Raw genomic sequence first — 15,751 nt, forward strand, 5'->3', positions numbered from 1 at the left:
AATTAATAATAATAATTTTATAAAAAAATAAAAATATTATTTATGATATAATTTAGAAACTCAAATATGTTTGACCAAATTTAATTTGCTAACTAATGCAGTAGAGATGAATATTAAAAGCAATTTTGAACATTTCATTTGTAATAATGTGGCGGCCTCCATTTTTAGGCCTCTCTGATCCCATTGGAGGCTCTGTACTGACAGCTTAATTCGCAAGTGTACGAATCGCTACAAGTAATATATGATGAGAGAGATATCGTTCCCACGAGGATTGCATTCCAAGTACAAAATTATGTTATCTCGTTATTATTTAAACGATGATTAAGAAAATTGTTGTATAAATGTAAATTAAACAAGAGTCAAGTAAGCAAAAATTGATTGAAAGAAATCAAGGAAGTAAAACTACTAGGGGTTTTGATTTCACTTAATCCTATCCAATTTATTTCATTAGTTCATTGATCAATTTAATTATTCAAGTAGGGGAAACAACTTTGAATTCCCTAACAAGCTCTTCCGATGTATTGCTAGCTATTTTAATTCCATTTAATTACCTATCTTCCAATAGCGCAATCAAATATGAATTAAATCATTAGGTTATGTAGTTGTTTGTGAATCTACAATTTAAGGTTGATAAATCATAAAAACCCCCCATGAGTCAAACCATATAGTTTCCGCATCAAGTTATTATTCTCATGTGTTTTGTTAACATTTTCATATCAAAGATCCTTCTTCTGATAGTGATAATTGAAATAAATCAATCTAGGGGAAAATTCTGCCTAGAAGCATTAAGTTCATTAATAAATCATAACTTGAATAAGGAAAAATAAATCTAATTGCATAAATTGGAAAAGAGATTAAGTTACATCAAACCCCTAGTATAAGAATTTAGTTACACATAGTACTTAAATAAAACTCAACAATATTTGATAAATATTCCATAATCAATAAGAATAATGAAAGAAATAAACAAGATTAAGAGTTTAAAAATAAGAACTAGTGAGGGATTGCTTGGGTGGCTTCCTTGAAACTTTGCACAACTCTTGAGTGCCTAACTTCTAAAGAAAAACAAAACTATATACAAAGCTATGAAATGAGAGATGGGAGAAGAGATGTAGAATATGGGATGGGATACCCTTGGAATGGCTCCTTCCCCTCTTTATATAGACTTATTGAGGGAACAAGCCTTATGCTTTAATGAGTAAAGTCCAACTTTGTGAGGTGGAAAAGTTCTAAATCAAGCCATAAATTGCTCTCAATTATGGCTTTCCAAATGCATATGGTTGAACTTTGACTAGCATGTGAAGAGAGTATCCAAAGTATCCTGTGAAAATGGTAGGAATTAGTTGGCAACTTTTGACTCAAAATCAGGATTTCTTGATTGGCACGGGCGTGCTGCCTGGCACGGTCTGAGGCGTGCCAGGCTCTGGAAGTCTGGGGCTCTCAACACGGGCGTGCTTCAGTGGCATGGTCTGGGGAGGTTCCAGAGCACGGGCGTGCGCACTGGCACGGGCAGGGGCGTGCACTCCTCTGGAAGTCTAGAAGTTGTGTAGCATGGGCGTGCTTCAGCTGCACGGGCCAAGTTTCTATCTCCAGTGCGGGCACGGGCGTGCTTCTTGGCACGGCCTGGGGCATGCATCTCTCTGGAAGTCTGAGGCATTTGAGGCACGGGCGTGCGCCTTAGCATGGGCTGGAGCGTGCCAATTATGTTTTGCCTTATTTTTGTCTTTTTCTTGCAAAATCCTACACATTTCCTCAAAATCAAGTGAGTTGTGTTTCAAGGAAGCTTTTCAGTCAAAACATAACAATATTTCATAAAAACTAATTTAGATAAATTAAAAATGCTAGAAATCTTAGTAAATATTATAATAAAAACACTATAAAAATTAATACTATCAAAATTCCCCAAACTTAAATTATTGCTTGTCCTCAAGCAATAAAATTCCCTTGAAATAGTATGGAATAATTATTCACGAATTTAATAAATATCCAAATTATTAACATAAGAATAAATTATAGGTTTCCTATGTCAATTATTTTCTAACCAAAATTTTAATTTTCAATAGAACATATTCTTTTTGTTAAACATAAGTTAACAAGATTTTTGTCTCCTTCTTTGGAATAGTAAGTAAATTTAGCACACATGTAATATTTCTCATCTCAAGGTATTTTTAGGTAACCTATTTCTATTACACAAAGTGGTTGCATTTTATGCTCCATACCACTTCTCACCTTTTGCTTCTTTTGTAGTTTCATTTTATGCTCCATACTACTTATATATAGGCATGGCCGGTTCAATGAACCGCCGGTTCGAGACGTTTAAAATTTTGAATCGGAACCGACCCTTAAACCTCTAGTTCAGGTCCGGCACGGTTCAGTACGGTTCCGGTGAACCGACGGTTCAAATTACGGTTCCGATTCGGTTCCAGCATTACGCAAATTTTTAAAAAAATAATAAAATTTTGATTCCGAATTCATGAATAAATAATAATTTTAAAATGTTTAAATTTTATTAACTAAATAAATTATTATAAAATTTTAAAACAAAAACTTCTATTAACTTAGAACTATTATTACATTAAATTTACAAATTTTGCTAACTCACTAATATAGAAATTTATAATTTTTTTATTTTGGGCTTGAATTAATTAAAATTGAAAAATTTTAATTTAATTGCCTATGTATCCTCTTGAAAATTAGAGAAAATCAAAGCCTATGTAGTTCTTTTTTTTTTTATTACATTGGAAAATAACCTCCTAATTATTACAATTAATTTTAGTCATCGTTTACCTATTGAAATATTAGGAGATATTGCTTCTTGTGGTGAAAAATCAATCAATGGATTGTTTGAAACAATCCACGCTTTGAGCAACTCGCTTTCCCTTGGAGTTTTGTGAATTGTGTGCCATAATTTTAAATGGAATTATGGAAAAAAAATGAATAAATGGAATATGAAATTAATGGAATTTAGAATTGGATGTATGAAAATAAAGCAATATTAAGAAGAGGAGAGATAGGATATAATTGGTTGTGAAAAAAAATAATCAACTCATCATATTTATACATATTTTTCATTTATGTAGTTTCCTAAATTGTCCCTTATAACAGAAAAAAAAACAATTATATTTTTGGATAATTTAGTAAATTATAATAAATGAATAAAATTTATTTACCAAAACTAAAAAAATTAAATGTCATTGACACCTCAAACTACTGACTAGCCGTTTGAACCTTGAAAAAAATTGTGTAAAAAAAAAAAAGGTTCAAACGGCTAATGAAGTGATGATGTTTTTTTATAAATGATGATGTTTTTTTTATAAATGATGATGTTTTATAAAAGGTTCAATGATGATGTTTTTTTCACTACTTTTTATAAATTAAGTATTATTGCAACAAATAATTTTGTTTGTGAATTCGGTTCGAATCGAACCGAAACCGCCGGTTTCGGGCCAGTTCAGGTTCATTTTCTAACATTCACATGAACCTTAACCGGCCCTTGTACCGTCAGTTTCGGTTCAAAATTTTGAACCGCCGGTTTCGGTTCGTCTACAGTACGGTTCGATTCCTGTTAGAACCGAACCGTTGGCCATGCCTACTTATATATATGTATTTATGGGAATATAAGCAATAAGTAGTTGCATTTTATGCTCCATACCACTTTGTTTAGACGGATTTCCATTATTCCCTCAATCTTGCTTTTTCTCTCATAATACCTTCATCCTTTATTGATTTGAAACATACATGTAAGCTAAACAAAGGTTGCTTGTTTATAATCTTAGAAACAAATGGTTAAATCAAAGAAGTATGTTGAGTTAAAAATATAAATTTTGGTTAGAAGCAATTAACTTTGGAAGCACGATTAATTTAATCAAAGGCTAATGAATTTAAGATAATTTTTTTTAATTCGATCATAATTATTCCATACTTATTTTATTTAATAAAATAAAATAAAACAAAAATTTTATTGGAATTTTATAGTTTAGATAAAACATTTTTCCCCCAACTTAATTGAGCACATTGTCCTCAATGAGCTAGATGCAATTCCCCAAACTTATGGTGTTATGGAAATCGCAATAAAGAGTAGGAAGTGGAGAAAAGTACCATCATTGATGTGAGACAATATAAGGAAGCTGGGTGGCGAAGTTCATCCAAGCTATGAAGTAAGAAACATACTAAAAAGATAACCAAAATATTGAAATTGAAAAACAATTAAAAACCCAAATATGTAACTGCAACGAACTGAAATCTAAAGTATTCAAACAAAACCAATTTGAAATATTCAACAAACAGAAATATAAGAGAGAATAACCAAAATAATGTGAAAGATATCATGCCTCTGGTGGTGGAGGTGGAGGGCGCTGAAGCAAGTGAAGAATAGTCTGAAGTTGACCCTGCATCGTGTCAAGGAGAGAATCGATGCTGCCCTGCTTGATCTCAAGTGACTGGAAACGATCAGTGATCATGGACTCCACGCCAGTAAGTCGAGTGTCGAACACATCTATGCGAGGGAGCATTCGAGCAAGCACCTCATCATTAGACATGGTGGAAGTGCCCTGAAATGAAGGTCCAACTCCAGAAGTACCTACACCAAAACTAAAACCAGAGAAAGGAGGTGGCTTATCCTCCTCTATATTAGCTACTGCAGGTGTGTCATCATCGGAATTTTCTACTGGGGCTCCTATTATGCGGTATGAATCTCCAAACTTCTCCACAAGCTTCATGTGAAGCATGAGATCAATGTCTAGGTTAGTCCCTCTACTGCCTTCGAGACTGTCATAAATGGGCCTAGCCGGATTCCACACTCTTAAGTAGGTAGCGATCCGAGTGACAAAACTACCCATCATGATCGCCCCCTTGTCTGCCCTGGCAACTCGAGCCCATTTTTGGCATAGCCAATAACCCACATTCAGCAAGACTCCGTGGTTAATGGCCCATAAAAAATAGAGTTCATTTCGTCCTAAAACCCCGTCACTCTCACTTCTACCAAAAATGGCACTAATTCGAAATTTATGTAGATACCTCAAAGTAGGGCTTTTCAATTTCGATGCCTTAGAGACCCTAGGATTATAATGGTCTTCACCTGTCAATTCATGCCACCTATCGGAATCAAAAGAATCTGCAGGGATTTGTGTAGTCGCATTTTCGGTGGGAAAACCGAAAATGTGACTAACTTCATTTATCGTCAGTTAAAAATCTCTTCCAAGTAATCTAAATCAAATGAAATCCCGAATATAACCAGTTGGGAATCTAATAGTGGAGGAATATGAACTTAAAAATTCCAAAGTTAAAATGGCATTCATAGGATCCTTCATCTCAATAAAAGTTCCCCACCCCACACGCCTTAAAGGTTCAAGCACAGCATCCTTAAGTCCAACTATTGATAATGCATCAACATCTATAAATTTGTTCGACAAAAGAGGGCGTGATGAAAGTTTATGCTACCTTTCCAGTTGCTCGGGAGAACTCGGCTCAAATGGAGGAAGTGGTGGACTGTCAGATGGTGGAGATGTGGTGGAAGAGCGAGAGGAGCGGCGTCCAGCTGCTACAGATGAAGCAGATCTGCTACGTTTATACCTGAGAGGCATGATTATGAAGAATATTGAAAAAAAAAATTGAGGTTTTTATGCCTGTTTGGGAAAGAAACGAGAGAAAATGAGAGAGGAGAAAAGAAAATGCAGCTGGCGGCTAGGGCGTACGAAGTGAATAGAGCAGTTACAGGGCATGCTTTTTAAATAGAATATCACACACGACCATGCGGTTCAGCACGGTCTGGACCCTGCTCGCTCCTGGAAGTCTGGTTGATAGCGCGCATGCGCTATGGCACGGGCGTGCGCGATGGCACGGGCTAAGGCATGCAAGCCTCTGGAAGTCCTGATACAAGCGGGCACGGGCATGTACCTTGACATGGCCTGGGGCGTGCGCGTCTTCTCCTACAGGATAAAACTTAACTTACCTGGCATGGGCGTGCGGCGCGGCACGGCTGAGGGCGTGCGGCGCAGCACGGCTGAGGGCGTGCAAGCCTCTGGAAGTCTAGTGAATAACGGGCATGGCCGTGCAAGATGGCACGGTTCAGGGAGTGCGCGCGTCCTTCCTAGCACAGGCGTGCGGAGTAACACGGCTGAAGGTGTGCAATCCTCTGGAAGTCCAGGTGACGATAGGCACGGCCGTGCTAGATGGCACGCCTTGGGGCATGCGCGCATTTTTCCTGCACATTTGAAAATTACTTACCTTGCACGGGCGTGCCAAAGATTTTGCAGTGGGCGTGCTATGTGGCACGGGCGTGCTACATGGCACAGTTCAGGGTGTGCTACCCTCTGTTTCTCCTTTTTCAAATTTCTTCTTTGAAATATGGTCATGCTAAGTGATATGGCCGGGGCGTGCTGCATGTTGAACCTCTTATTATTCCTATAAATTGAATAAAACAAACAACAAGCAAATAAAACAATCAAAATGAAAATGGGTTGTCTACCATAAGCACTTTTGTTTAACGTCGTTAAGTTCGACGTACCGAACCTGATTCAAGCTTAATCAAGACTAATAGCGGTTTTAACGGGATCAAAATTTCCACCTTGGTAAACCTTTAAACGGTGAGCATTAACCTTGAAACTTCGGTCATCGTCCATTATCTTAATTGCTCCATGCGGGAGAATTTCTTTAATCGTGAATGGGTCGAACCATCTTGAGCGCAGTTTTCCTGGAAAGAGGCGGAGTCTAGAGTTGTAAAGTAATAGCCGTTGGCCTACCCTTAGATTCCGCAGAATGATACGCTTATCATGCCACTGTTTTGTGCGCTCTTTATAGATTTGTGCATTTTCATAAGCGTGGAGCCTCATTTCATCCATCATGTTTAATTGAAGCAGCCTCTTCTGACCAACTCCCTTAGTATCAAAGTTAAGGAATTTGATTGCCCAATATGCCTTGTGCTCAAGCTCGATAGGGAGGTGACAAGCCTTACCGTATACCGTTCGATATGGTGACATGTCAATTGGTGTTTTGAATGCAGTTCTGTAAGCCCAAAGAGCATCATCAAGCTTTTTGGACCAGTCCTTCCTTGATTGGCCAACTGTTGTCTCCAAAATTTTTTTGATTTCCCGGTTCATGACTTCTACTTGTCCGCTCATTTGAGGGTGATACGGGGTACCTATACGATGTGTAACACCATATCTGGAAAGTAGGGAGTCAAGATACTTGTTACAGAAATGTTTACCCCCATCTGTGATTACTGCTCTTGGAGTACCATGTCATGTGAAAATATATTTCTTGATGAAGCTTATCACACTTTTGGCATCATTATTGGGAAGGGCAACAACTTCTGCCCATTTTGACACATAGTCCACTGCCACTAGGATGTATTGGTTTGAGTATGATGATGGAAAAGGTCCCATGAAGTCCAGACCCCAAAACATCGAAGATTTTGACTTCAAGAATGCTATGTAAGGGCATCTCATGTCTCTTCGAAATGTTACCTAACCTTTGACAGCGATCACAAAGACGAACATAGTTAAAAGCATCTTTAAAAATATTAGGCCAATACAAACCGCTTTCCAATACACACGCTGCTGTCTTGTTTGCTCCAGAATGCCCTCCACATTCATTGAATGACAGAATTTAAGGACACTTTCCATTTCACTTTCTGGTATACACCGCCGGAATAGTTGATCACTATAATATTTGAACAAAAAGGGCTCCTCCCAATAGTAGTATTTGATATCATGGAAGAATTTTTTCTTTTGTTGATAAGAAAAGTTGGGAGGAGTGATTTTGCAAATAAGATAGTTAACTATATCAGCATACCAGGGGGCTTGAGTATTTACCATTAGCAAAAGTTGCTCATGGGGAAAGCTTTCATTGATTTATAGCTGGGTTGTATCTTCTTCCCCTAACTCTAGCCTGGAAAGGTGGTCAGCCACAAGATTCTCGGTTCCCTTTTTGTCGCGAATTTCCAGGTCAAATTCCTACAATAAGAGAACCCAATGAATTAGTCTCGATTTTGCATCTTTCTTTTCTAGCAAATATTTGATAGTTGAGTGGTCTGTGTAGACTATTGTTTTGGCTCCAATTAAATAGGCCCTGAATTTGTCAAAAGCAAAAACAATAGCTAACAATTCTTTTTCAGTAGTTGCATAATTCAATTGTGCATCATTCAGTGTGCGACTAGCATAATAGATAACATGCAACTTCTTGTCCTTTCGTTGCCTAAGAACGGCTCCAACAGCATGATCACTACCATCACACATAAGTTCAAAAGGAAGAGTCCAATTTGGTGTAGTGATGATAGGTGTTGAGATCAACTCCCTCTTTAACCTGTTAAAAGCATCTAAACGCTCTTTGTCAAAATTGAAAGGAACATCTTTAACTAATAAATTGCAAAGAGGTTTTGTGATTTTCGAGAAGTCTTTGATAAACCTTCTATAGAACCCTGCATGACCAAGAAAACTCCTTATCCCTTTCACTGAGTTAGGAGGAGGAAGTTTTTCAATTACCTCGATTTTGGCTTTGTCTACTTCAATTCCTTTTTGAGAGATTTTATGCCCTAAGACAATACCTTCACTAACCATAAAGTGACATTTTTCCCAATTCAAAATAAGGTTAGTGCCTTCACATCGTTGCATTACTAAAGATAAATTATGAAGACATGCATCGAAAGAAGAACCAAATATAGAAAAATCATCCATAAATATCTTAATAGATTTCTCAACCATATCAGAAAATATGGACATCATGCATCTTTGGAAGGTTGCAGGAGCATTGCATAGTCCAAAAGGCATTCTCCTATAGGCAAAAGTGTCATAAGGACAAGTGAAAGTAGTTTTCTCTTAATCCTCAGGAGCAATAGGTATTTGAAAGTATCCTGAATACCCATCCAAGAAACAATAGAAAGAATAACCTGCTAGTCTTTAAGCATTTGATCAATAAAGGGTAGAGGAAAGTGGTCTTTACGTGTTGCTTTGTTCAATTTTCTGTAATCTATGCACACACGCCAACCTGTGACTGTTCTAGTGGGAATTAATTCGTTATTTTCATTAAAGATAACAGTCATACCTCCCTTCTTTGGCACAACTTGGACAGGACTTACGCAACTACTATCGGAGATTGGATAGATAATGCCAGCATCCAGAAGTTTTATGATTTCAGCCTTTACTACCTGCTTCATGTTTGGATTCAATCGTCTTTGATGCTCGATTGAAGGCTTCTAGTCTTCTTCCATCAGGATTTTATGCATGCATACACTCGAGCTTATCCCCTATAGATCAGAAATTGACCATCCTATTGCTTTCTTGTGCTTTCGAAGAACCTACAACAACCCTTCCTCTTGATCAAGCGTTAAGTGAGAGGAAATAATAATAGGAAAAGAGTTATTCTCACCTAGAAATGCATGCTTCAAATGAGGAGGAAGTTGCTTCAGTTCTTATTTGGGTGGTGTATCTTCTTTTTCTTTTTCTTTTTCTTCTGTATTATTATTATTATCTACGCTATATAAAGTTTTCTTTACACATGTATCAATTACATCTATTCTAAAGCAATCATCGCAGTCCATAGGAAGTTTACAAGATTTTAACACATCGAAAACAACTTCCTCTTGACCTACTCTCAATGTCAGTTTCCCATCATGTACATCAATTAGAGCTCTTGCAGTTGTAAGAAAAGGTCTTCCAAGGATCAATGATCCTTCTCTTCCTTCATCAATATCAAGGATGACGAAATCAACTGGAAAAATGAATTTTCCTACCTTGACTAGTACGTCCTCTACGATTCCCTTTGGGTATTTGATCGATCGATCTGACAATTGTAGAGACATCCTTGTTGGCTTGAGCTCCCCCATACCTAGCATTTTAAAAACTTCATAAGACATCAGATTTATGCTAGCTCCTAAGTCAGCTAAAGCCTTTTCAGAATTTAAATTGCCAATATTACAAGGAATAGAAAAACTCCGTGGATCTTTCAGTTTAGGTGGCAATTTATTTTGAATGATTGCACTGCATTCCTCAGTCAGTTTCACCATTCCTTGGTCATCAATCTTTATTTTCTTGCTCAAGATTTCTTTTAAGAATTTTGCATAGCTGGGCATTTGAGCAAGAGCTTCGGCTGCAAAAGGAATGTTTATTTGAAGCTTTTTGAAGACGTCAAAAAATTTCATGAAGCTTTGGTCATCTTGCGTCTTTTTCAACCTTTGCGGAAATGGAACGGGTGGAATATAGGGTTTTACTTCTTCCTTTTCCACCAGATCGATGATAGGTGCCTTTTTCTCCTCTTCCTTCTCCTTCTCTTTTCTGGGTTTGTCCTCCAACTCTCTACCACTCCTCAAGGTGATGGCTTGTACTTGCTCTTTAGGATTTTTCTCAGTGTTACTGGGTAACGTACCTTGAGGTCTAGCTACCATCATGTTTGCAAACTGTCCCATTTAGATCTCTAGATTTCTTATCGCAGCTTGTTGGATTTTGTTATGTTCTCTTGTTTCATTCATGAAATCCATGTGCGATTTTGAAAGGGCAGTGAGGAGATCATCATGAGACTTATTCTCAGGAGGCAATAAACCTGGTAGTGCATTTAAAGTGTTGTTAGAATTACCATATGAAAGATTCGATTGATTTCTCAACCTGTTATCGTAAGGGTTCGAATATGGGTAATTCCTCCTCTGTTGGTTCATCACATAGTTTAGTTGCTCCAAAGTTTGTGGATTTGCAGAATCTAACATGCATTCTCTAACTCCATGCTGTTTGTTGCATTTGTAACAAGTTTGCATGATGGAATTCACAGATTTAGTGGTTAGCAAATCGAGCTTCCTTACCATGTTGTCAGCCTTCGCGTTGAGTGCAGTGATGGCATCAATTTCATAAATCCCAGCAGTTTTCCTTCTTTCAGAAACGCTTTGATAATGGCTATTGCTTGCCATTTCTTCTATTAAATCATATGCCTCATCTATTTCCTTTCTTTCGAAAGAACCTCCTGTAGCTACATCAAGAGTAATTTTAATGTTAGGTGACAAAGAATTATAGAAAGTTTGAACTTGTAACCACTTAGGTAAACTATGGTGGGGACATTTTCTCAATAAGTCCTTAAATCTTTCCCAAGCTTCATATAAGCTTTCTTGATCATGATGAGCTAAGGTCATGATCTCATTTCTTAATTTGGTGGTTTTAGAAGATGGAAAGAATTTGGCCAAAAATTTCTGGGCTAACTCTTCCCAAGTTGTAAAACTTCCAGTGGGACAAGATTGTAACCATTATCGTGCTTTGTCTCTTAAAGTAAAAGGAAAGAGTCTTAATTTAATGGCATCTTCAGAAACACCATTTTGTTTAAAAGTGTCACAAATCTCCAAGAAATTTATGATGTGAGCATTTGGATCTTCACTAGGGAGTCCTCCATATTGAATAGATGTGGAAAGCATTGGGATAATTGCTGGTTTGATTTCGAAATTATTTGCTTCCACTCTTGGCCTAGTGATGCTGGAGGTAGCTCCATTGAGAGAGGGCGTGATGTAGTCTCGCAAGGTGCGAACATTTTGTTATTGTCCGATCTGAGGATTTGCAGCAAGAGGTATGTTCGGAAGTTGAGGATTAATGTCGTCCATGTCTGATTGTTGTTCGGATCTATTTTCTTGTGCTCTCCTTGCTGCGTTGTTTCTTCTGCAGGTTTTCTCAATTTCTGGATCAAAGATTAGAGGTTCTGTTCTTCTAGATCTTCTTTGCATAAAACCAGAGATGGTCTAGAAAAATTAAATGAATAAAGACAAATGAATAAGTAAATGTCTAAATTAATAACAAGATAATTCGTATTGATATTAGTTTTGCCAATCCCGGGCAACGACGCCAAAAACTTGACAGCTTAATTCGCAAGTGTACAAATTGCTACAAGTAATATATGATGAGAGAGATATTGTTCCCACGAGGATTGCATTCCAAGTACCAAAATTATGTTATCTCGTTATTATTTAAACGATGATTAAGAAAATTATTGTATAAATGTAAATTAAACAAGAGTCAAGTAAACAAAAATTGATTGAAAGAAATCAAGGAAGTAAAGCTACTAGGGGTTTTGATTTCACTTAATCCTATCCAATTTATTTCATTAGTTCATTGATCAATTTAATTATTCAAGTAGGGGAAACAACTCTGAATTCACTAACAAGCTCTTCCGATGTATTGCTAGCTATTTTAATTCCATTTAATTACCTATCTTCCAATAGCGCAATCAAATATGAATTAAATCATTAGGTTATGTAGTTGTTTGTGAATCTACAATTTAAGGTTGATAAATCATAAAAAAACCCCCATGAGTCAAACCATATAGCTTCCGCATCAAGTTATTATTCTCATGTGTTTTGTTAACCTTTTAATATCAAAGATCCTTCTTCCGATAGTGATAATTGAAATAAATCAATCTAGGGGAAAATTCTGCCTAGAAGCATTAAGTTCATTAATAAATCATAACTTGAATAAGGAAAAATAAATCTAATTGCATAAATTGGAAAAGAGATTAAGCTACATCAAACCCCTAGTATAAGAATTTAGTTACACATAGTACTTAAATAAAACTCAACAATACTTGATAAATATTCCATAATCAATAAGAATAATGAAAGAAATAAACAAAATTAAGAGTTTAGAAATAAGAACTAGTGGGGATTGCTTGGGTGGCTTCCTTGAAACTTTGCACAACTCTTGAGTGCCTAACTTCTAAAGAAAAACAAAACTATATACAAAGCTATGAAATGAGAGATGGGAGAAGAGATGTAGAATATGGGATGGGATGCCCTTGGAATGGCTCCTTCCCCTCTTTATATAGACTTCTTGAGGGAACAAGCCTTATGCTTTAATGAGTAAAGTCCAACTTTGTGAGGTGGAAAAGTTCTAAATCAAGCCATAAATTGCTCTCAATTATGGCTTTCCAAATGCATATGGTTGAACTTTGACTAGCATGTGAAGAGAGTATCCAAAGTATCCTGTGAAAATGGTAGGAATTAGTTGGCAACTTTTGACTCAAAATCAGGATTTCTTGATTGGCACGGGCATGCTGCCTGGCACGGTCTGGGGCGTGCCAGGCTCTGGAAGTCTGGGGCTCTCAACACGGGCGTGCTTCAGTGGCATGGTCTGGGGAGGTTCCAGAGCACGAGCGTGCGCGCTGGCACGGGCAGGGGCGTGCACTCCTCTGGAAGTTTGGAAGTTGTGTAGTACTGGCGTGCTTCAGCTGCACGGGCCAAGTTTCTATCTCCAGTGCGGGCACGGGCGTGCTTCTTGGCACGGCCTGGGGCGTGCATCTCTCTGGAAGTCTGAGGCATTTGAGGCACGGGCGTGCGCCTTAGCATGGGCTGGAGCGTGCCAATTATGTTTTGCCTTATTTTTGTCTTTTTCTTGCAAAATCCTACACTTTTCCTCAAAACAAGTGAGTTGTGTTTCAAGGAAGCTTTTCAGTCAAAACATAACAATATTTCATAAAAACTAATTTAGATAAATTAAAAATGCTAGAAATCTTAGTAAATATTATAATAAAAACACTATAACAATTAATACTATCGAAATTCCCCAAACTTAAATTATTGATTGTCCTCAAGCAATAAAATTCCCTTGAAATAGTATGGAATAATTATTCACGAATTTAATAAATATCCAAATTATTAACATAAGAATAAATTATAGGTTTCCTATGTCAATTATTTTCTAACCAAAATTTTAATTTTTAATAAAACATATTCTTTTTATTAAACATAAGTTAACAAGATTTTTGTCTCCTTCTTTGGAATAGTAAGTAAATTTAGCACACATATAATATTTCTCATCTCAAGGTATTTTTAGGTAACCTATTTCTATTACACAAAGTGGTTGCATTTTATGCTCCATACCACTTCTCACCTTTTGCTTCTTTTGTAGTTGCATTTTATGCTCCATACTACTTGTAGATATGTATTTATGGGAATATAAGCACGGCCTGGGGCGTACATCTCTCTGGAAGTCTGAGGCATTTGAGGCACGGGCGTGCGCCTTAGCTTGGGCTGGGGCGTGCGCCTTTGACTCTTGCTTTGTTTTGCCTTGCAATTGGCACAGCCGTGCGCCTTAGCATGGGCTGGAGCGTGCCAATTATGTTTTGCCTTATTTTTGTCTTTTTCTTGCAAAATCCTACACTTTTCCTCAAAATTAAGTGAGTTGTGTTTCAAGGAAGCTTTTCAGTCAAAACATAACAATATTTCATAAAAACTAATTTAGATAAATTAAAAATGCTAGAAATCTTAGTAAATATTATAATAAAAACACTATAAAAATTAATACTATCATGTACCCTCTATACATTTGAGTGGGTTAAGTCAAAATCAGCGAGAGTACCATCTAGTACTCTTACCAACAATAAAATTTGTCCAATGGAATTTTATTTTATCTTGCAGCAAAATATAAGTTCAAGACGCTCTCGTTTTTCACAAAATTTATACTTTTCTTTTAAATTTTATTTTATTTTATTTTATTATAATTTGATTGGGTGAAATTATTAAATAATTATAAAATCATCTTTATACTTTATCTACAACAAAACAATATATTAAATTTTAAATGCATAAATCTACACATTATCTATGACAAAACAATATATCTATACATATATATAATCTTAAAGCATAAAATTTTTTTGTAAATGTTGACTTGACATCTTCTGGTTTTAAAATTCCTCTTTTTCTTTTTTTGACAAATTTTCTAGACTTTTAATTTATTTTTGACAAAAAAACTGTAATTATTTGTCAATTAAAAATAATATAAGTTACATTATTATCACTAATAATTTATTTTAAAAAAATCAAATTCTAAATCACTAATAATTATTTGTGTCTTCTGAAAATATCATCCAAAAATCTAAAAATATTTTCTATTTTTTACAAATTTATAAGTTGTAGCTAACTATTTATATAGCTCTAGTGTTCTCTATCTTTCGAACATCAAACCAATCAGTTTAATTCAACGATTGTTTTTTATTTTTTAGTTTCTTTGTTTATCTTTTTATCTTGATATATTTATATTTCTTTATATTCAATTAAATTTTGCTATTTTTATTTTTCAAATTATGAACTACAGAATAATTTTTTCTTCATCAAAGGCAACATTTTCTCTTTTTTTTTTACTATATAATTCTTTCATTCTCTTCCATATCTTCGTTTATAATTCACTCTTTCTATTTCTATTGGTTAATTTATTTTTTATTTGATTTTTCATTGATATCATTATTAAATGAAGAACGATTAGAAAAAACACAAAAAAAAAAAAAACACGAAGCTTAAATCTGATCAGGTATCATTTTTGTATTGCTCTTTTATATTTTTTTTCCGTTATTTTTAATTTTACATGGACTATAAAGATATTCATCCTCTTAAATCGATTTTTCGTTATTTTTAATTATTTTTTTATTTATTCTTCTACTGATCTATCACAATTACTCTAACACACTCTATTTATTGACCGGTTTTTATAAGATTTTTATTAGGATCGAGTTATTGAGATACAAAATGGTGATTACTCTCCATCCATAGCTTTTACTATGATAGCTTCAACAAGAAATCTCAAATTTTTCAACTATTTAAATTGCAATTTGAGGAAAAATGCTTCAAAATATGATAAGGTTTTGCATTAAGGGACAGATGTATGAACAATAGAACAAAAATTAATTGTAAGTTTATATTTAGTTTAACTAATTTTTTATCCTCCTTGATTTAGTGAATCATAAATTTTGTTTATGTGCTATTTGTATTTATCAGTAACTGTATCTTTCGGGATTC

At 35.5% G+C, this 15,751-nt stretch overlaps 1 protein-coding gene and 1 non-coding gene across 2 annotated transcripts; one reads left to right on the forward strand and one right to left on the reverse strand.

Moving 5' to 3' along the window:
* Nucleotides 1–6,521: 6,521 nt before the first annotated feature.
* LOC149497738 (uncharacterized) lies at nt 6,522–6,977 on the reverse strand. The gene has a single exon (XM_089719275.1). The coding sequence runs from the start codon at nt 6,975–6,977 to the stop codon at nt 6,522–6,524; it is 456 nt and encodes a 151-aa protein (XP_089575401.1).
* Nucleotides 6,978–11,021: 4,044 nt separating this feature from the next.
* On the forward strand, nt 11,022–11,128 carry LOC119369280 (small nucleolar RNA R71). The gene has a single exon (XR_005176956.1). It is a non-coding gene; the product is annotated as a small nucleolar RNA R71 (small nucleolar RNA).
* Nucleotides 11,129–15,751: the final 4,623 nt, after the last annotated feature.

Source organism: Jatropha curcas, chromosome 3 (genome assembly GCF_041381405.1).
Source record: "Jatropha curcas cultivar XTBG-Jc1 chromosome 3, XTBG_Jcur_1.0, whole genome shotgun sequence".
NCBI classification, from domain to species: Eukaryota; Viridiplantae; Streptophyta; class Magnoliopsida; order Malpighiales; family Euphorbiaceae; genus Jatropha; species Jatropha curcas.